Source organism: Pelobates fuscus, chromosome 5 (genome assembly GCF_036172605.1).
Source record: "Pelobates fuscus isolate aPelFus1 chromosome 5, aPelFus1.pri, whole genome shotgun sequence".
Lineage (NCBI taxonomy): Eukaryota > Metazoa > Chordata > Amphibia > Anura > Pelobatidae > Pelobates > Pelobates fuscus.
This window is the reverse complement of record NC_086321.1, coordinates 205,822,947-205,845,584: the sequence shown is the minus strand read 5'-3', so window position 1 is coordinate 205,845,584 and position 22,638 is coordinate 205,822,947. Positions and strand designations below refer to the sequence as shown.

At 40.4% G+C, this 22,638-nt stretch overlaps 1 protein-coding gene across 1 annotated transcript; it reads right to left on the bottom strand.

The window, feature by feature from the left end:
- Positions 1 to 7,995: 7,995 nt before the first annotated feature.
- FBP1 (fructose-bisphosphatase 1) lies at positions 7,996 to 22,123 on the bottom strand. The gene is made up of 7 exons (XM_063454970.1): positions 21,845 to 22,123; positions 13,710 to 13,872; positions 12,392 to 12,484; positions 11,285 to 11,425; positions 10,538 to 10,675; positions 8,737 to 8,856; positions 7,996 to 8,349 (listed from the first exon to the last, which is right to left on the bottom strand). Exons 1-7 carry the CDS (start codon positions 22,012 to 22,014, stop codon positions 8,158 to 8,160), a joined length of 1,017 nt encoding a protein of 338 aa, XP_063311040.1. The 5' UTR covers positions 22,015 to 22,123; the 3' UTR covers positions 7,996 to 8,157.
- Between the last annotated feature and the right edge of the window lie 515 nt (positions 22,124 to 22,638).

The window sequence follows — 22,638 nt, the reverse complement described above, 5'->3', positions numbered from 1 at the left end:
TGGTCTTGATGTGAAATGTAAATTATTGTGAATTAAACCTGAAGTTGAGCCCGTGCTGGAGTTTAATTTATGGTTTATTGTTATGTTTAAAACAATCTTATCTGTAATTTATATTCAGGGCCGTCTTTAATATTGATTGGACCCTGGGCAAAGCATTTGCTTGGGCCCCCTGGACCCTGTACACCCTCCCCTGTCGTGCACTCATGTTATCACCCTTAATACAGTGGCAACCTAAAGTAGAGAGGTGCAAGAATATTTTTTTGGGCCTCCCTATTGCAAGGATGTTTAAAAGGTAGATCCCCATCTGTCGTACAACTCCAGCAATGCCTTGACAGCTGGGGCTCTACCATTTACCCATGTTTGCAGGTTTGTATTTAACACTAAGCAGTTTTTGTATGTTTCAATGTAAACAGGTTTTTGTATGTGGTGTTGGCGTTTAAATGTAAGCATGTATTTATATCTAGTGTTGGTTTTTGAATGCAGGGGTGTGTATACATATAATGTTGGTGTTTAACACAGACGTGTATTTGTATGTAGTGCTGAAGCTTGAATGCAGGGGTGTATTTGTGTGTAGTGTTAGCGTGTGAATCTTGAGATGTATGCACATATACACACACAAACACACAAGTAGATATAGACACACTGACACATAGATACACAACCTGACACAAATTCCGATACACAGACACACATACCAGCGAAATACACAAAGACAACATACAGATACACACTGACACACATACAGACACACCGATACACATCCTGACATACACAAAGATTCAAACACTGACACACATGCAGTTACACAGACACACATATACACACCTGACACACTGGCAGATACACAGATACACACACAGACTTCATACAGATACACACACAATGACAACATATAGATACACACACAGATATACAGACACATAGAGACAGACATACTTACACAGACACATAAACTGACAGACATACTGACACACACACTGACAGGCATACAGACCCACATACTGACACACACACTGACAGACATACTGACACATTCTGACAGGCATACTGACACAAATACTGACACTGACACATACACTGACAGACATACTGACACATACACTGACAGGAATACTGACACACTGACACATACACTGACAGGAATACTGACACACACACTGACAGACATACGACACACACACTGACAGGCATACGGACACACACTGACAGACATACTGACACATACACTGACAGGCATACGGACAGACATACTGACAGGCATACTGACACACACTGACAGACATACTGACAGACACACTGACAGGCATACTGACACACATACTGACATACACTGACAGACATACTGACACATACACTGACACACACACTGACACACACACTGACAGACACACTGACAGACACACTGACAGACACACTGACACAGACTTACTGACAGACATACTGACAGGCACACTGACAGGCACACTGACAGGCACACTGACAGGCACACTGACAGGCACACTGACACACACACTGACACACACACTGACACACACTTACTGACAGACACACTGACAGACACACTGACACAGACTTACTGACAGACATACTGACAGGCACACTGACACACACACTGACACACACACTGACACACACTTACTGACACACACTTACTGACAGACATACTGACACACATACTGACAGACATACTGACAGGCACACTGACACGCACACATACACACACACTCAAAATTTACATTATAAAACCCACCCCCCAGTTTTCTACCTTAGAGGGTGGCTGAAGCTGCTGGGAGTTGGGGTCTGGCTAGCTCGGCCCAGACCCCCTCTGCTCTGCCTCTTCCTCCTCCCGCGCGGCTCCTCTCTTTATGGGAGGAAGTGACGCGCAGCCGTCACTTCCTCCCAGCCGGCTGCTGAAAAGCAAGAGGGCCCGGTCGCGCTCTTAAAGCGCCAGAGCGCAAGACCGGGCTCCTGCTGACAGAAGCCCACCGGGTGGCCCTTAGTGCATGGGCCACCCGGTGGGCCTCCTTAGTGTGTGGCTGCCCTGGCCGGTGGGAGAAATGTTTGAGGCAAGTGGGGCCCCCGGTGCAGCTGCTTCGGGCCCCCAGGAGTAACTGGGCCCGGGGCAGCTGCCCCGTTTGCCCCGCGGTAAAGACGGCCCTGTTTATATTGGCTGGTAAATTGTATATGACATGTGAAGACAGTTTTGCTGTTGACCAGTAGGGGTCAGAAATGCTGATTGTATGGTAAAAATACCCTTTAACCCCTTAAGGACCAAACTTCTGGAATAAAAGGGAATCATGACATGGCACACATGTCATGTGTCCTTAAGGGGTTAATCCTACCATTTGACAGATAGGAGTCAGTATAAAAGCGAAAATGCTGTAGTTAGTTTGTTTGCTTATGAAGTGAAATCAAGTCTGAGAAGCCTGTAGTATACCGATTGACCGGTAGGGGTCAGCATGTAGGCGAAAATGCCGTGGTTCGTTGGTTTGTACATGAAATGCAATAATGTCTGAGAAGCCTGTAGTACACTGAATGACCGGTAGGGGTCAGTGTGAGGTGAAATTGCAGTGGTTTATTGTTTTGTACATGAAAAGCAAAAACGTCTAAGAAGCCTGTAGTACACTGAATGACTGATAGGAGTCAGTGTGTAGGTGAAAAATGCAGTGGTTTGTTGGTTTGTACATGAAATGCAATAATGTCTGAGAAGCCTGTAGTACACCAAATGACTGGTAGGGGTCAGTGTGTAGGCGCAAATGCAGTGGTTTGTTGGTTTGTACATGAAATGCGATAATGTCTAAGAAGCCTGTAGTAAACCAAAAACCAGTAGGGGTCAGTGTGTAGGCGAACATGTAGTGGTTTATTGGTTTGTACATGAAAATGCAAAAAAACGTCTAAGAAGCCTGTAGTATACCGAATGACAGATAGGGGTCAGTGTGTAGGTGAAAAATTAGTTGGTTCGTTGGTTTGTACATGAAATGCAATAATGTCTGAGAAGCCTGTAGTACACCGAATGACCGGTAGGGGCCAGTGTGTAGGCAAAAATGCAGTGGTTCGTTGGTTTGTACATTAAATGCGATAATAAGAAGCCTGTAGTACACCCAAAGACCGGTAGGGGGTTTAAACGAATGATATGCATGAACATGCAATGGTTTTAGAACAGACTTAGACAAAATGCAGCCGTAAAGTGAGTTCCTGACCCATGCATGGTGCCGTGGGACTGATGCCTGGCGTAACGGGTAGGTCGACTTACGGTTTGGGAGTCACTTGGACACCATCCACGGCAATGGATTGAAGAAAGAAGGTGGTAGGCCGGAAAAGCCTGTGGCTGGATTCCTGACACAGCTCAGCTTAGAAAACCTCATGGAGTAATCAGGTAAAATGGCGTCTGGATGACCCGGAAGTGGAAATCATTCTGATGCTGACCTCAAGCGATATGAGTCAGGTAAGGGGTCTCCCTTATATAGGGGAGTGAATTAATTTAAGCCCCTCCCACAAATACAGGCCAAACGGCCTTAATACATATACAATGTCAATATATAATTATACTTTTTTTTCTCCTGTGATCCTACCGCAGGCAGTATAGTGAGTAGCAGTTATTTCAGCACTATTAGGCCCTTGTACATGACTGTTATCTTCTGTTGCACTGAAAGTAACACTATAGTGCTAGGAATACAAACCTGTATTACTAACACTTTAGTGTCCCTGTCCCTTATGTAATAGGTCCCCTGGACCTTCCAGCATGAAAATGATTAAAAACCCTTTTTATACTTCCGTCTTTCTAGTGTCGAAGCTTTCTTGTTGCTTGCTAGGTCTCCTCCTCCTGTAACATCACTGCCATGGTGGGGGGCCATAATGCGCATGCGTAGCAAGTGCCACACACAGGAAAGCATTGCGTCATGCAAAAAGCGAGGACTTCCAACATCATTTCACAAAGTAAAACTCCGTTAGGGAGCAGGAAGCACCTCTAGTGGCTGTCTGGAAGAGGTGGACTTAGCCCTGCAATGTAAACATTAATGTTTTATATCGCAGGGTTGAATAGACAAGGGACTGCACCGAGACCACTTTAATGAGATGAAATGGTCTGGGTGACTGTAGTGTCCCTTTAACTTCACACCCATGCACTAAACGGCTTATGAAAATAAATATGAAACAAATGTGATTATCTAATTCTGTATATATCTGTTATAAATGGTAATATTTTATTTATTTTTTGTTTTGATTTGAGTGGCGCATCCTTGTTAATGCTATTTTATAGATTGGGTTGTTGCTTCCTGGACCCTCATCCCATACATTCATCAAATGCACATAGTACATCTTCAATTTGTTTAACATTATAAACCAGATAATTACATAGTGTTAAACAATGCATCATTAACTGAAACTAAAATATAAACATTCTTTGTTTGCCACCAGTTAAATAATATGGATAGGGCATCATTAACATATTTAGGGTGCAATAAGGAATTTGATGATGTGGCAAGGGAAATTGCAAATTTTAAATAAACCTGAAAACCAATATGTATATGTTTTTATCTGTATTATTATTATTATTATTACTGGTATTTATATAGCACCAGAATATTCCATAGCGCTTTATAATACTATCAGAGGTGGAGATTTAACAATAAATGAGACAATTACAAAACTTACAGGATCAATAGGTTGAAGAGGGCCCTGCTCAAACAAGCTTACTGTCTATTGGAGGTGGGGCGTAAAACACAACAGGACAGGAGGTAACAATATTTCTATATGTTTTTCCAGTTCTGCTACTTTAAACTCTATTTCCACAGTAACCCTGATTGATTATTTTCTGGCAGAATAGGCTCCTTGTTAGGCATTCTTTATTTCACAGACAATGTTAGCAACCTTAAAGGGATTCTATAGTGCCAGGAAAACAACGAAAATTTTCCTGGCACTATAGGGTTAGTAGGCCCCCCTCTCCTTCACGCCCCCCTCCCATGGGGCTGAAGGGGTTAAACCCTTTTCAGACACTTACCTGAAACCAGTGCCCTTTGCGATGGGTTAGACTCTGTCCACGCTCCTATTCAATGCTTTCCTATGGGGAAAATCTGACGCTGGAAGTCCTCATGCAGAGCGTGAGGATGTCGAGCATCAGATAACGGACCAAAAGTCTGTTTGGATTCCGGAAGCCCTCTAGTGGCTGTCTGGTAGACAGCCACTGAGGGCAGACTTAGAGCTGCAATGTAAACAAGGTGCAATAGGGACACAGAACCCAGACCACTTCAATGACCTGAAGTGTTCTGGGTGCCTACAATGTCCTTTTAAACAGACATTCATGCTCTTTAGGCCTAACAAAATGCACAGCCACTAGGGTATTGTTTTCAAGCTTTCTCCTTTCTTAAATCTCTCCAGGGCACACTTTATGGTGCTGTAAAATGTTTAAGGAACCTGTGCTTTAAGTTGTCTGTATGTGAAGAGGGGGAAGGCCCAAGTGATCCTTAAAGTAACACTGCAGATACTATGAACTTTTCATCTCTTTGAATAAAAGTGTATTCAGTTAAACCATGTTCAAGTAGTTTAAAACTAAAAAAGGGTCCCTGGCCACCCAGAGTCTGGCCTCCTCTGGAGGTGTGGCTAAGGCAGAGATTAGACACTTCCTTGTAGTCATACCCATTCATACCATCACTTGGAGTTCTGATAGGCTAAAAGCAGTCAGCAGACACGCTCAGCCAATCATAGCTGCAAACTGCAATTCTTCTTCATTTACCAAAGCAAGACAGGAGTGATAAGCTGCTGGGGACTCTCGTTTTAAAAAAAAAAAAAAAAAAAAGGTTTAGCCCCTTAAGGACACATGTCATGATTCCCTTTTATTCCAGAAGTTTGGTCCTGAAGGGGTTAATGCTGAATGAAATGATGGCAACAGGGGGCTCCAGACACTATAATCCGATTAACTAGACAAAGCAGATACAGTGCCTACATTGTCCCAAACGTTGCCTATATGGCACCCTAAAGCTCAAAACAATACCTTATATAATTCCTATTGTGGTTCTCTCTTTTTTAAAGGGACATTATAGTCACCTGAACAGCTACAGCTTAATGTTGTTGTTCTCGTGAAGTCAATCCCTGCAGGATTTTTGCTGCAAACACTGCCTTTTAACTGCCTAGGGACACCTCCATCTTCTAGACGGAAGAGATGCTCAACAGCTGAGAGGCTATATTATTATTTATATAGCACCAACAAATTCCACAGCGCTTTACAGTGGGTGGACGAAACCTGTAGTTGAAACCAGACAAGTTATGCATGTGCAATAGCCTCCCAATGCTTTCCTATGGGAAAGCACTGGATTGGCCAAGATGGTCAATTCTGATGATCTAGGTAAGTTTTCTACTTATTTAAGGGGGCAAGGAGGGAAATCCATTGTATTTCTGATCCTATAGTGTTACAGTAGGATAGGCAGTATAGATGTTTCTTGAGCTAATGAGCAAGGTTGTAGAGCTTAATGTTGCATAATGTGCATGGGGCTTTAATAAGTAAACAATAATAAAGTTCTGATTACAGATATCCCATCCACAGTTTAAATGGGAGTACAGCTCTTTTTATCTTCCATTTTAGAACTCATTATGCATATTCTTGGGTACTGCTTAACATTGGTGTCCTGATCTAATATTCTTATTCATGCTGTGATATGATGTTTGGTTTTCCTGCCTTTTTGCTACATTCCTCTCTTCCAATTTGCAAACCAGTACTTCGGCAAAGCACCAATGTCACGTATTTGGTGCCATTCCTTACATAATTAAGACATATTAGTACTATTGTGCCATTCTTTACATAATTAAGACATTATTAGTATTATTGGTATTAAAGATTTAGTAATTTTCTATTTCTGTTGCAAGTACCTAACCCTGAGAAGGCCATATTCACAATTGACACTCTAGTTCCATTATGGATTTTCTGCAATGACTTGTGTGTTCTGTGGATTAATATGACCCCAAACTCCACATTCTCCTCTACAAGCATTTTAAAAATAGTTTGCAGCAGAGCCACATTATGCTGGGTTACATACTTTCCAAATGCGCCGCTCTTGGACAATCCTGTTTTAGCATACACACTTCAACACTTTCTTACTATTTTCTTTATTCGTACAACTTTTAGTGCTCATATGCTTAAACTACAGCATGTGTATTTATAAAGGAACACTCAAAGCATCCGTGAGCACTACAGCTTGCTGAAGTGGTTATGGTGCCAGGTGTGGCTAGGCAGCCCCCCCATTGCAAGTACTCAAACCATTTTGAACGGTTTGGCTTATTACCTAGTGTCCACCAAATGCCCCTCTCCTCCTCCACTACCACCATATAATTTAAAATTCTTAAGCAGTAGTGTCCTTTAGTTTACCTGAGGTAAGCCATGCAAAGCTTATGAACTTCTGATTGTCCAGCGTTCATAGTGGAGAGCAATGTCCAGAGGATACCAGATAAGTCAACTTGTTAAAAAAACGGTTTGACTACTTACAATAGAGGGGCATCATTACCACTACAGCAAGCTGTAAGCTGCTTGGAGTGCTGCTTTAAATTTGTGTACATACAATTATTTATTTGTTCAAATTTGCTCAACCATATGTATTTCCACAGATAATAGATTTGCTTAAAGATTGTATTCTACTACCACATTATTTTTTTGTATTCTGTACACCCCATTTTTCCTTGCAATTGGGACCTGTGCGTCTCTCTAACATCATTAGAGAACTACAGTATCTTGCCCCGTTTTATAATTTACTTACTTATTGATCCAGGTACCTGCATATATCACACCGTTTAAGTGGTTACAACGTCCATGTGGACATGACGAATGAAAAAGAAAAGTTAAAAAAAAATTCTTTAATAAAAGAAATTGGGGGGGGGGGGGAAAGTATAAAAAAATTATTGTGTTCTAAATCTCCTCCTGTCCCCTACTACACTTTAGAGATATTCCATCTAAAAAAAGAAAAAATGTTCAATGTGAAATATTGGAATAAAAGAGCATATGAGCCAGAGTACAGAATATATAAAAGCATTTTATTTGTTGTTTTTGTTTTTTTACATTAGACACAGCATTGTCTATAAAATCAAGGTTCCTGAGGTTTTTGTAATAGTGCATGTAGGTAAATGAATTCTGAATTCTTTGGTCCATCTGCCAGAAGTTACACTAACTGTTCCTCACTTTTGGGCATGTTTTTTGAAGATTTCGATGTATTCCTGTACATCATCTGGTGAGCCCATGGCTATAGGCATTCTTTGGTGAATACCAGTTGGAACGATGTCCAGCACTGGCTCCAGTCCATTAGATGCCATTCCTCCAGCCTTCTCCATGACGTAGGCCATTGGGTTGCACTCATACAGAAGCCTCAACTATAAACGAACAGACAATAAAACTAGTGATATAAGTAATAAAAAAGGATTTTTACAGTTCAAAACACATTTTATAACTAGTCAAAGAGAAATGTATCTACCAGCTATAATCTAATTTAATGATGCGATAATTTGAATCCTGGTACGGTTATGTAAAAGCAGGAGACCTTTCAAAAACTCTTAAACAGTTTGTTATACTGAAAGGCTTTACTGTGGACAAAATGTAGAGATCTTGGAGCCTGAGGGAACATTCTACACTAGTGAGACAACTCATCTTCTTAAAAGGCTCAAAATACCAAACATGATGGTTATGATTACCGGAACCCAGCTATATATTTAAAGCTTTTTTTTCTTCAAGCAATAATGTCCTGTCAAACCAGTTCTCACCTTTCCTTTTGGACTCTTTGAATTAGCAGGGTACAGAAAGATTCCTCCGTATACCAGAGTTCGATGCACATCAGCAACCATTGAACCAACATATCTTGCTCCATAAGGTGAACTGCCATCCTTTTAAAAGATAAATAAAATGGATAAGGCAAAAAAATAAAAAAATAACTAACATCAGGGGTAGTCAACCTTGTTCTACCTACCGCCCACTAATGCATCTTTCTTGATGGAAAAATTTCCTTACCGCCCACCAGTTTTCGATTTTTTATTTTTTTTTATTTTTTTTTGAAAGGAGGGTGTAGGACACATGGCATGTGTGACATGTCATGATTCCCTTTTATTCCAGAAGTTTGGTCATTAAGGGGTTAAAAAAAAAAAAAAAATTGTACGTACATTTATCTTTTTATTTCTACTTTATGCACGTTTATAATGTTTTTTACTTTATAAAGTTTATGAGAAAACAATAAAGTAAATTGAAATTACCTTTACTAGTGGTTAATGAGATCCTTGAAGCTGATGCTGTGAGACTAAATATTTGATATCTGGTTAGATTTTCGTAAGGAACAAACGAAGGTCTCCTCTTTCGGTGATATTCAGACGGTTTCTCTGTTTGCTCACAATTTGATTTCTCATCCGTGCATCAGCTCCTCTCTCTCTCTCTCTCTCTCTCTCTCTCGCTCCTCATTTACCCCCTCCGCCCCCCCCTTTTTAAAACTTTTTTTCTATTTTGTTACCTTCATTATAGCAATGCCAAGCAGGAGGCTGAGCTAGGTAGCCTACTTATTATTATTAGCCAACAACAATTCTCTCTTTCCTTTTTTCTCCTTTTTTACAAGTACTCTGCTCCTTCTTCCTCCTTTTTTCCCCCTAAGTAATCTGCTTCTTTCTCCTATTCTACAAGTACACTGTTCCTTCTTTCTCCTATTCTACAAGTACACTGCTCCTTCTTTCTCCTATTCTACAAGTACACTGCTCCTTCTTTCTCCTATTCTACAAGTACACTGCTCCTTCTTTCTCCTATTCTACAAGTACACTGCTCCTTCTTTCTCCTATTCTACAAGTACACTGCTCCTTCTTTCTCCTATTCTACAAGTACACTGCTCCTTCTTTCTCCTATTCTACAAGTACACTGCTCCTTCTTTCTCCTATTCTACAAGTACACTGCTCCTTCTTTCTCCTATGCTACAAGTACACTGCTCCTTCTTTCTCCTATGCTACAAGTACACTGCTCCTTCTTTCTCCTATGCTACAAGTACACTGCTCCTTCTTTCTCCTATGCTACAAGTACACTGCTCCTTCTTTCTCCTATGCTACAAGTACACTGCTCCTTCTCCTATTCTACAAGTACTCCACTCCCCGCTATCGTGTATCCCCCTACCTACTCCAACTCTTCCCCTTCATCTACCCCTGTGTTACACTCGTTCACATTTGCACGCCCACACACTTCCTGCTTACCACTGAGTGCGCAAGAGATGAATAGAGCGTTCAGCTCTCTGGATGGAGGGAGGATTCTGCTACCGCCCACCTGGAATCCTAAAGGCCCACTGGTGGGCGGTAGGGACCAGGTTGACGACCCCTGATCTACATTGTATTTTAGCATTACCACAATTGCCCTAAATTACTGATTAAAAACCACATATGTGAAATTCATATGGTTGTTGAAAGCTCGGGGTTAAATATTGGCCATACTGCTCAGTGATATACAGTGTCAATTATTATACAGACCCTGGGCCCCTGTCAGGGTTATGACCCTCAAGGACTATGAATGAAATGATATCACACAACATCACAGAATACTCACTTCAGGGAATTTTTTCTTCTGCAGATATTCTGTAACAGCACCATCAAAGTATTTGGCATAGCCCTCATTAAGACTGTAGAGATTGCCCTTCTTTTTAATCTTCATATCTTTATCAACCAAAATGAATTCTCCAATTGCCTGGGGATAAGAGGGAGATTTATTTTCCATTAATAAATAAAACAGAAATTATAACAGTATTCTAGTCCATGTGTGATCAATTATTATATTTAAGAAAACAAACAAAAAATAAACTATAATATTCAATACATATTTATATACTAGAAAAAGTGGTTCCATGATTTTAGGCGGTCACACATGAAAAGATGAATGCTGTAGTAAGGAGCATAGACAACACAAACTAGTTATTTAAATTTGTATTAACACACTGGGCATTACATATACAAATTGTGAGATTTGCGGTCATTTTGGAGTTAGTTTTGTGCACATGCACCATTTTCTTTATAAATTGGTGCTTCTTTTGTTCCTGACTTTTCTGTGCTGCACCTAAATATGGTATTAAGTTTATTTTTATTCCTCTTTTGGACTTTTTGCTATTCTCTCTCCCAGATTGTGATTAAATTGGACCATGGGCAAAGTACAATAGGTTTGAATGCCACCACCTGCACTATAGTACTCGTGTTTATAAAAAATAAAATATTGATCTATTGAATAGCAGTCTTTTTTGCACAATAGATTTACTTTTGTTTTTGCAAACTTGTTAGTAATAAAAGTTTAAATAACACTCACAGGATCTAGCATGAAACCGTTGACGCCACAATCTGTAGCTAAAACAATCATCGTAGCACTGCCATATAATGCGTAGCCTGCAGCTATTATATTACGGCCTGGTTGCAAAGCATCATTTTCAGAGGGTTCACCGTCGCTAGTCTGGAAAAGACAGACATTTTTTTTAAATCAAATTCAACAAACCATATGGAAATGCCAACAATCTGTTTATGGGTTTTTTGTAGCAACACTGACAAGATATATCACTGCATAGAAATCATACTGAAAACCCAGCACTCTTTATCTAAAAAGCAATTTGTACCTAGAAACTGTACATTTTTCTAACAGTTTATTAGTGTGTAAATGTGAGGCATTTGAGTTTGTCAGCTTTAGCTTTTGGCAGGGAACATCTGACTTGAAGATACTGCTGCTCTGTATTGTATGATCTTTGCACTGTGGAAGTTGGGCTGACGTTAGCTTACATTGCTAAATCAATTTAAAGGAACACTATAGTGTCTGTAATACAGACTGCATTCCTGAAACTATAGGCCCCCAGTTCCCCTTGCATCGCATCTCCCTTTTCTATGGAGAGAGTTCAGCGCCTCCATGCAGAGCGTAGAGACACTGTACATGGGTGCTGCACACTGTGCAGTACAGACACAGAAAGCATCTCTAATGGCCGTCTGAGTGATTGTCAATAGAGGAGTTACTAAGCAGCAATGTAAGCACTGCCTTTTTCATTAAGCTGTAGTGGTTCTGGTGACTATAGTGTCCCTTTAATTATCTCTTGAGTAAAATAAAAATGTTATTTAAAATAACCATGCTTATTTTGTACAGTTAATTAACAAAAGCCTAGTGCTTTTATTTACTCCAAATTCAAACTGCTTAACTACCTAATATTATTGTCCTTTCCAACTTGCACCATATATTCTATTTGGGAGGAGTTCTGATGTTCTCACAGAAATCAAACACATACAATAAGATGTATACTCAAACATATGGTGATGCATCTCATTGAAATAGACCCAACTATTAGCGTGTACCCTTTCCTCCTCTAAGTTTGGTTACAGAATAGCCATTTGTTCAAGTGAAATACTGTGTTCATGAATAATGGAAAAAAAAGCATACCTTTTTGTAGATGGCAAAGATTGTCCCAATAGAGACAAGGCAGTCGATGTTCGAGGAACCATCAAGTGGGTCAAAGCAGACAATATACTTACCCTAAAATGATATGTTACAGTTAACAACTCTAGCAGTGTAAATATAGTCAATGTATTTTGTTGTTTTCATACTTTTCCCTGATAAACTGATATAAAAAATGTAGTTTGGTATTAATCCCCAAATCAACACGATCTCTAAGGTAATATAGTATAAATAACACACCATGCACATAGTGTGGGATGCTGTACATAAATATGTGTGTATGAGTTAGAATAGAGCATTTTCATTCAATGATCCCTAGCTCATGGGTCAGGATCCAGAATTGGTGCACAAGCTATTCTAGTGGAACATCATATTCATTAGGCCTCTGGCAACTGTATCACCAGTGCACTGGAGACCCCTTAAATAGTAGCAAGAGTGCAGCTAAAGTGTTTTACAGAATGGGTTCATTTATTGGTCATTTTAAAATGAAAGACTGGATTTACAATGCCATGCCAAGTGTGTAATATGGGTTCCTGTTATAAAAAGGTTAAGAACCACAGTCTAAGACATTAAATGCAGTGTAATATAGGGGATGTTTATGAATGCATGATACATGATGGAGTTTGAGGAGGTCATGCTGTTGGTGTAAAACAGTGCATTTTCACACACTAAATTAGGGACTGAATAACCCAATATTGGTGGGGAGGATTTTACATTACAACAGTAGTACACTATGATATTACAAAACCATTGGCACACAATGGAAACCCTCAACCAACGTTTGTGAGGAACCATATTCACTGTTACTTAACACATAACCCAACAGGAAAAGTTACAAGTTGTTCTTCAAACTAGATATTGCCTAAACATAATTACATCACTGCAAGACCACAAACACAATACTGAAGAAACTTCCTAAACATAGATAGCTAAACTTACCGGGCTCTTTGTACAGATCCCTGAAGCAAAGGGCAAAAGAAAATGAATACATAATGTTAGCTTCCAGAGCTTGTAAAGGGTGGTGGAACTGGTGTCAAAGAACTGTTAGCAATAAACTTAGCACTACAAGAGAACTATGCTATTCTGGCAACTACAAGAGGCCATCTGCACCATTCCTGCATTCTTTGGCCATCTACCTCATATTGATAAATGTTTTAAAACCCATCTACTGCAAAACCAAAATGTGCACATTTGTGTGCGGATAAGGCCTTATACAATAATACAATGTTATTACACAAAAACAAATTCCATGATAAATTACTAACGTGATGTATAAATGTATGTGTTCACAAAGTGTACGTACCCTTCTCTCAGGCTCCACAATGAGGGCATGCTGGTCTTCTTCTGACACAAGAACACAGCTACTGTATGACGCTTTCAAGGTGTTGATGACCAAGTCGTTTGAAAGAACATCCAGCTTTTTTACTTGGTCTCCTGTCACATTTGTGGATCCAGCAATGCCATAGCTAAAGAAAGCAGTAAATGTGATTTTTTTTTTTTTTAAATTTTGCTAATGGTGTAAAAAAAACAAACAAAAAAAAAAAACGCACAAACAAAGCCTTCTCTTTCCTACTCACTATCAAGTATAGCTACACAGATCCTGTGTTAACACAAACATTCTAACAGGTGGTCATTAAGGGGATAATCATGAGAAACATGAGCAGTCACCAACTTGCACAATAATGTCCCGTAAGTAAATTTTTTTTCCCTTTTTAGATGCAATTTATAGGTTAATTATCTATTAGTTCAGGTCAGCCAACATTCTAGTTCTACATTCATAGTTTGGGATTTCTTCTGCTTAGGATGGATTTTACAGAAGAGTGGGGCACACCCTGGACTGACAGATTGCCCTATCTTTAGCCACACTGAAGTCAGGATCTATACCTCCACCCTTTTAATACGGATGCCCTCAGTGGCATGTGAATCAACTATAAACCATGTTAGAGGGCCGTGCTTGAAATTTTACTTTAATGATTATTTATATGTAGATAGCCATTCATTAATGAAGAGGAATCTCAATGCAATTGCTTTGCAGCAGCATATAGATTCTACATACTAGGAAGCACTTTTGATGTAATGCCCGACCTACAACATGTAAAATTGATTGTATTGAGGCAATCTAGCTCAGCCTCTTAGAAGTAGAGACAATTTTCAAACTAGTGGACACAAGGTCCAGAAATTCCTCAGTCACAGCAATAGTATAAAAAGATAAACAGTAGCCAGCATATATTTACAATTAGCACAAGAGCACGACACATATATGGGTAGAAATGTTGCCCTCGTCGTGTGCTTGTAACCATTAAATTAGAGGGCCAAGTCAAGGTCAGTCCAAAAAAGTGCTAAGATCACTATCCAAGCGGACGAGAAGACAGGCATTTAGCCAGCTTCATTGTCCTAACGGGCAGTTTCTCAGAAAGGTTATTACTTCATAACTGCTTTTTAGCATATCACCACTCGATGCGTGAACTACACCTTGAGTAACTTGGAAATCTCTGTACAGGACTATGGAATAGGACAGTGCTTTAAAGCAGCTCTGTCACTTTGTAGATTTTGTTGTTAAATTAATCTTTGGGAAAAAAATGTATCACATTTTTGTTTTTCTGTATCTCCTTGCTTCTTTGTTTTTAATGAAATTCACCTTAGTGTTTAGTTATACATAAGGAACATAGTGACACATGTTTCTTATGGGGAACATGATTTCTTTTGGCAATGGGCAGAGCGTAAGCAAAGTTCTATTTAATTTGGTAAGCAAATTTACTCAATACATCAGTAAACTCAACAGGAAAAGGCAAACTGCAGACATCACGGACAGAGAAAAACAAAATAGCAGCACCCAGATATTGAGATATGGGGTAATTAAGAACAGATAATAGATAAAAGCACGTGGCAATGGGTGTTAGCGTAATCATTAAGGTACAAGTGGCATAAGGAAATGCAAACTTAAAGAAAAAAGTTCCACATTTAAAAATAGCATTTAACCAAGTTTTATAAATAACAACTTGACACGGACAGGCATTATTACTGCACTGTTTGACTTACTAGGCCTTTCATATACTATGTTTTATCAATCCATTTTTTGTTTGATTATTTTGGCCTAAAATGTTGAATTATCTTTGTATTCACATTGAATTGCTGACAATAATAAACCAGAGGAGTATGTTTTTGGTTTTATAATGGATAGAAGTTGCTGCTCACAATGAACAATTGAACGTGTGGTGTGGAAAGTCAGGTATCTGTTTTCCTTGTCTGAGTTTCACAGGGTCACTGACCTTTAGGAAAACAAGACTGACTAGGCATTTATCTAATTGTCTGTGTTAGTGATTGGCCAGGCAGGAACAACACCCCTTAGTATTAGTGTCAGATTAGGATACAAAGAGCATGCTGTGTGATTGTATTGATTAAATGGAAAATACATTTAGCAGCTCTTAAGCATCAAAGTTTGCACAGCACTAACTGCATGTTCTCTGTATGCAACAAGGCCTCCCCCTGCACTGTAAAAAAAATCCTTCAGTACAAATTCTTCTTCACCATCCCCCTTGCTAAAAAGCCATAAGGTTACTGGGTGAAACAGTCAGCTGAAACTGCTTTGTGTATTAAACAGACACACGTATTCGGATTTATTTTTCTACTAAACACTAAACTAGTAACCAAGTTTTAATTTTAGGCTGGAAAACTATTGCATCTCATACATTGCCAACTGGTTATGAGTCCACTGAGTTTATACACCCACACTTCCAGAGGATTCGATTATTCAGAAAGTGAATCATTAATCTTAAGAATTCTTATTAATTTATTTCTTAAGAAGAATAATGTATGGGGAGGAAAAGTTCGATTTTTGTTTTGTTGATTTCCAATGCCTTTTGTTCGGATGGTACCTCTTTTATGTTTGGGTCTAATTACAAGCCACCTGGTTAATATTTGTATAAAGTAACATGAGAAAAGCATGCAGTAAAGGAATCTAGATATGAGAAATTAGTGAAAGTATTATGTTCTGGATAAGCAAAATAAAAATTGGTCATGAACAGGATTTTTATTAATGGTTATTTACATTGTAGGATTTTAGAAAAAACTAATCTCTTCTAAATCATTACAGATTATGCCTCTAAACTGAAAGCAGCAAGGTGGATTATTAGTCTAGAGCTCAATACTTAATACATTTGGGAAACAGCCCATTTTTTATTTATTTTTTAAAGTTTGTTGGCAGACACGTTGAGCAAACAGATCACGTTCCTGCTACTACAAGACTTATCAGCACACTCTTCCATTTATCTGCGGAGTCCAAAAACCTCAACTCTGTACACTGCACCCTGTATGTACATATATGACTAGCAAATACCTGACCACTCATGCTTTCTTATATTATGATATAATAGAAAAACAAATGTAGAAAAAAATAAATACAGTAAAAGTTGCCAGACTTGTGTGTACACACCTCCATAATAAACACTTCTCTTTTAGGGGTGTCCAGAGGACAAGTTTTTTTTTGTGATCCATGTTTGTTGAAAACCTCACCTACTAATCTAATGTTTGTTTATCTGCCAAAAAAAAAAAAAAGTTATTAAGCAAAGGATTGCAGCCAAGGTAGAAAATGGACTGATGGCTATTAGGTTTCTCCAAAATATGGACTGATGTACAAAATTGATGACTATGAGGTATCATGGCACTACGACAGAGAAGTAAGGTTATATTTGGGCACTTGGAGCAAAGGGCAATTGTTTTATCTGCGATTATTACTTTGGCAAATATCTAAATATTTGCCCAAAATACTCTGTCCTGTAAACCACACAATGGTACAATGTATCAGCCATATATCCCCAGTAGACACCTATCTATATTAAAGACTAGTTAACAGTAGCAAGACAACTGGCCAAGTTCTGTATATTTTGCAGTCTACCATTAAGTTTGGCAGATAACTGTATTTTATTTTGAAGATGATTGTAATAGAATTTAGAGCATAACTTTCCAGTCCACTCCAACACTTGGTTTAGGATTGCAGAGAGAATCTAATAATCCGTTGCTTAAAAGCTGCAGAGAGTATGAAAACAACAAAGGCAATTGGAAGAGCCCTATCCCACACTGCGCATATCACTGTTTTTGGGCCTGGAGGAAAGTCTGACTAGCATACAATTAAAAATGTATGGGGGGCTGGAGCCTGACTGCCGAGCAGGGTAGACGTGTGGTACATCAGCTCCTGCAAGAAACGGGGCCTACATGCGGCCGAGCCAGGGAGAGACGGCCGCTCTCCTGGATGGTAAGGCCGCAGACACGACCCCCGATGCACTCGCCTCCCTCCCCCCCACCCCCCCGGGCCGGTGGGGGTCATCCCGGCCCGCACTCGACATTCAAAAGAAACAGCAGACACAGCAGCACCAGCCGGATCCAGACACATGGGACCGCAAGCTCCTACACGGCACACCTAAAATGGCGGCTGGCAGCGGGAAATGCACGACAACCACGCGGCTGTCACAGCTGCAAGGGAGTAAGCTCAAGCAGAGTATCGAAGCAAAGCTGAACCGCTTCTGGAATGCTCGCATAAAGCGGCAACTAGCAGCCCTAAACAAGCTACCCACGCTACAGACGACGGACGAGCGGAGCTGCATGAGGCGGGGGATGAGTGAAATGCCCATGGGCACAACGCCACTCAGAATACTCACCCACATACAACGAAGCCCACCTGGACACCGTGTACAACACATTGTGGCAGGACGCCGAGACCCAGCGACAAACACACCGTCTCCATAAAAGGGGCATCGGCTGAAAGAGACTATGCTAGGGGCCTCATGACCTCGCAACAGCAGGCCACCGTCAGCAAACTTGCCCCACCAAGCCACAATAGCGACACTAAAGAACCTCTGGAGCATCAGGACACCCAGGTGGACTTTAAACTTTTGTACTACACCTATGCCTTAAGCATTGGTCCGTATTGTTTACTGCCGAGGCGCTTAAGCACTGCATTTTTCTCTAGCCGGTTACACTCAATGTAGAGATAGGCCAGGTACCACCCTGTACGCCACACTCAGCACAGAGATCAGCCTTGCCTTAGCAACTTGTAACTTACCCAGCTTGCGACTTTACACATCACCACTAAGCTACCAACTTGGTCTCTAAATACCAGCATGATAATCTGAATGTCAAGTGCTATTGCGCATGATAGAGCTAGAAACACTAACTATAACAACTTGCATTAGAGATGTATAGGCTCCAGGTCATATCTATGCTATAGCAACCGAGTTGCTTACCAACACTAGACTATTATAATTAACGACGATAGAATCTCAATATATAACCTGCCTAACTAGCCTGACTTAAGCTTGTTCGTAAATAAAAAAAAAAAAACTAGTGCATTGTACTACCATAACCCATTGCTCTCCATGTTATGTAATCTTTGTCTTGAAATATGCATGTGGATTGCCTTTGGGGTACCACATGCCTGTATGTTACCCTCATATGCACTGCAAAAATAAAGAAAAAAAAAAAAAGTATCCAAATGGCTTTGAATAATTTATGGGACACTTTTCCAAGTCTAAGCACCATAAACACTACATCTCAGTGGAATGGGTATGGTGCAAACAGTCTTTGGTTGCCCTATAATTTGTTTTTGTCAAATCATTCTTGAATGGTTTTAAAAAAACAAACAAAAAACAAAACAAAAAAAAAACAGACCAATCTTCCTGGCACCCATGTTTGTAATGTGAAATTTATGTTTCTGTATTAGCCAGCTTAATTGCATCCACCTAGCAATTATTGGCTAAGAGCTTTGGGAGAAGTGTACTTCCAGAGCTCTCGCAAATTACAAATATTTATATAGCACCAACATATTCGCAGGGCTGTGACATATGTAACCCATCACTGCTCATTGCCTCTTTACGTCATAACCATAATTGCAGTAGTTATGATCTTAGAGTGTCTTTCAAAATATTTGCAAAGAAGGCAGAATTAATTATAGAGTGAAAATTAAATGGACTATTTAAACTCACATGTTAATCAGTGGATGGATCATTTCTCTAACAAGAGATGTAACATCAAGGTATGGGGTTGGAGTGTTTTGAGGTAGTGCCTGTGTTACATCTAATCCACTATCAAGCAAAAAAAACATGCTAACCTGTGGCACAGTATTAAATAAGGTGTAATCACCATGAAAACACAGAATGCCTTGCAACATTTTAGCATTTTGCAGCTGCTTTGCCAGGATAAACTTTACACTACATGCACATAATTCTTGCTCTCTCTGATGGAAACTAATACTGTATTTCCACTATCAGGGTACTGAAGCACATCGACCACTTCGGTATTTTCAAATGTTCATTGTGCAAGGACTGTGTGTGCATGCAGTGTTTCAATATGAGATGTGTTGCTGGGTGCAACTCCACCTCCAGCAGCTCTCATTAGTCAGTCCGTAATGAGTGTTCTGTCACATTTCTGGACCCATCTGAAATCTCAACCCACATCATGTCCTGTGCAGTCACGTCATGTCCAGTGACACAGCATCAGCTGTGGCCTGTGCTGCAAACGTGTGATAGCACTCCTAATAGGTCCAGAAATCTGGTGCACACTGAAAGCATGCGTGAGACCTCCATGGAGCTCTTGATGATGCCCATCAGCTGGCATCCTAACTCCTCCTCAGTAAGGTCCTAGAAAGCAAGTAAAGCTAATGTCGCACTCACATTATAGTGCGCATTCACATCGGACATTTTGGGTTAAAGTAGGGCTAGAATTAGGGAGTAATTCTTAATTTAGAGATTACTGACAGCTAGGGAAAAACCATTGAATTTAAAATTATATCTAAGGTTAATTTGGAACTTTATTTCTAGGGTTAGAATAAGAGAGGCTAAATTAGTTCCTAACCCTACTTTTAACCCTCACTTAACCCTAAATGTCACGCTAGTACCTTTAGTGAATGTCCTAACTATGATGTGAGTTTGACACACCAGTTTTACTTACCTTGCAGGACGAGTTACGATGCTAGCTGATGTCTTAGTGACAGAGATTTTGCGCATGCTCGTAGCATGTATCAGATTTCTGGACCCATCACGAGTGCTACCACGCAAGTGCAGCACAGGCCACACCTGATGCCACGCCACCAGATGTGACGCGGCTGTGCCGGACATTATGTGGGTCCAGATTTCTGACAGAACACCAGACTTTCTAATGTTAATTCTGTGCATACTCTATTCACAGTTTCATTAATTAACTGAGAGTGATCAGCTGATGCTCTCAGCCAATGAATTAATGTCAGCATCAGCTTTTGGCTTATGCAGCTCTGTCACTATTTATTGCAACTCAGTGGCCTGTGGGATAAAGAGAAGTGGCAAACCATTGTAAAACAATTTCCTCTTAATGGGAACAGTGGACTGTAGTGGTCATGAGGCTTTGAGTATAGGGACACTATACTAACTTCAATGGAAGGAAACAATTACAGTACCTACAGTGTCCTTTTAAATGTACTTCCATCCCACAGCCCAGACCTGGAAGTAGGAAGCAGTGGGATGCTTTATTCCCCGACACTGATTTACAACTCTTCACCCATTGGCATTAAGTGAGGTCATGGGGAGACCCACCACTAGATAACCTTGTATTAAATGATTAAAAACCTAATTCAGCATCACAGGGGATGGTGGGAAAGAGGAACAGTGCTGCTGCTTAACACCTTTTGGTTTTTAAAATTGTGCAGCCAATTTCTCATATTTTTTCTATCAATTTCCTGTCCCACAATCCAGCTGATGGGAGCTTCCCGCCACTTGATCCTTAACAAGTCACCTGCCTGCCATGGGTGAAGGGCTAAAACAATTTATAATATATTTCAAAGTACTGGAAGTACTCAGTTTAACCTGGTTAATAGGAACAATATTAATGGTAGAAACACATCACCTTTATGTTCTGGAGAGAGACGAAAAAAAAAAAAAAACCTGCTACATGCATGATGTCTCCATAACTCTTTGTACAGCATTATTTTCCAAATTACAGAAGTCTTTATTACATAATATCTCTCTTCTATACAAAGACACCCATACATATGTATATGATATTCATACAAATGCACATGAATTAAAACCGAACTGTGCCTTGCTTTTCAACATGGACACACAAACTCCCTGGTTTGTCCCACAGAGAATATCACACACATTATGATATCCAGCAATGCCACAGCAGCCAGTGAGTTGCCATAGGTGTCAGGCTCACAGCTCTGTAGTTGGTTGGGGACTGGGCTGAAAGCAGGAAGATAGTCACAGTAGCACCATCTCCCTATAGAATCAGGATGTGTGACGTCACACATAGCATGTGTATACAGAACACTGACATCACGTGTCTCTGGGTTGACCAGTTATTACTGCACTGTGTGAGTACAGACACTGGGCTCACAGGTAACTAGTGACACTCCGGCTGCTGGCTGAGCGCCATGGTAGTTGTAATAGGGGTAGATGCCCTGTGCATACTCACAGATGGGCCAAGCCAGCCTTGCGCACTGCCGATGAGATGGCTTTGACAGCCGTGCACAGAGAGTTGAGCAGTTGGGTCAGCTCTCCGGTGCCCTTGGCTTTCCTGCCCTCCTCCATCACGAAGCGGGTCAAGGTGATGACATCAGTGTCAAAGGGAGCCTGGTCCGACATGGTAGCTGCAGGTTGGGGTGTACACAGGACGGTAGGAAGGAGATGGTGTCTATCGGCTGCAGGATGGACTAGGGTCCGCAATCTACTTACACTCTGGCCCCTTTATAAAGGCGGACTCTCCTTGCCTGGGATCTGCCACTCAGAGCAGGCTGGCTGTGGGTGTGTGCTGGGGGCAGAGTCAGCCTGGGCTCCAATCTGCAGCTAGCACAAACATACAAAGTACACACCTTCATTGCTGTATACTGACTGAGGTGAAGAGAAACATAAACGTGTTGTGAGTTTATATACTGGTCAAAGGGCAGAGCAAAGGCTTACTGACAGAAAGGGAAAACATGGTGTTCTGCAGATACAGGTCTCCTGCTGAGCACTGTGCAATGCAAGGCTTGCTATTTGGATACTGCAAGAGCACAGGCTGGGATATGTGACATGTGTTGTATTTATTCATTGTAAAAAGATTATGTATTAAAACATGCAGAATAAATAAATGTACTTCCATGGCAATTTACTGCAAACCCACAAGATATGCAGGTTTTGCAGTGAGCTCTTTTCAGATCAAACCTCTTAGACCTGGGCTAGGCAACCTTTCGGACGGTGGCCCTATTTTTTTTTTTTTTTTTTTAAAGC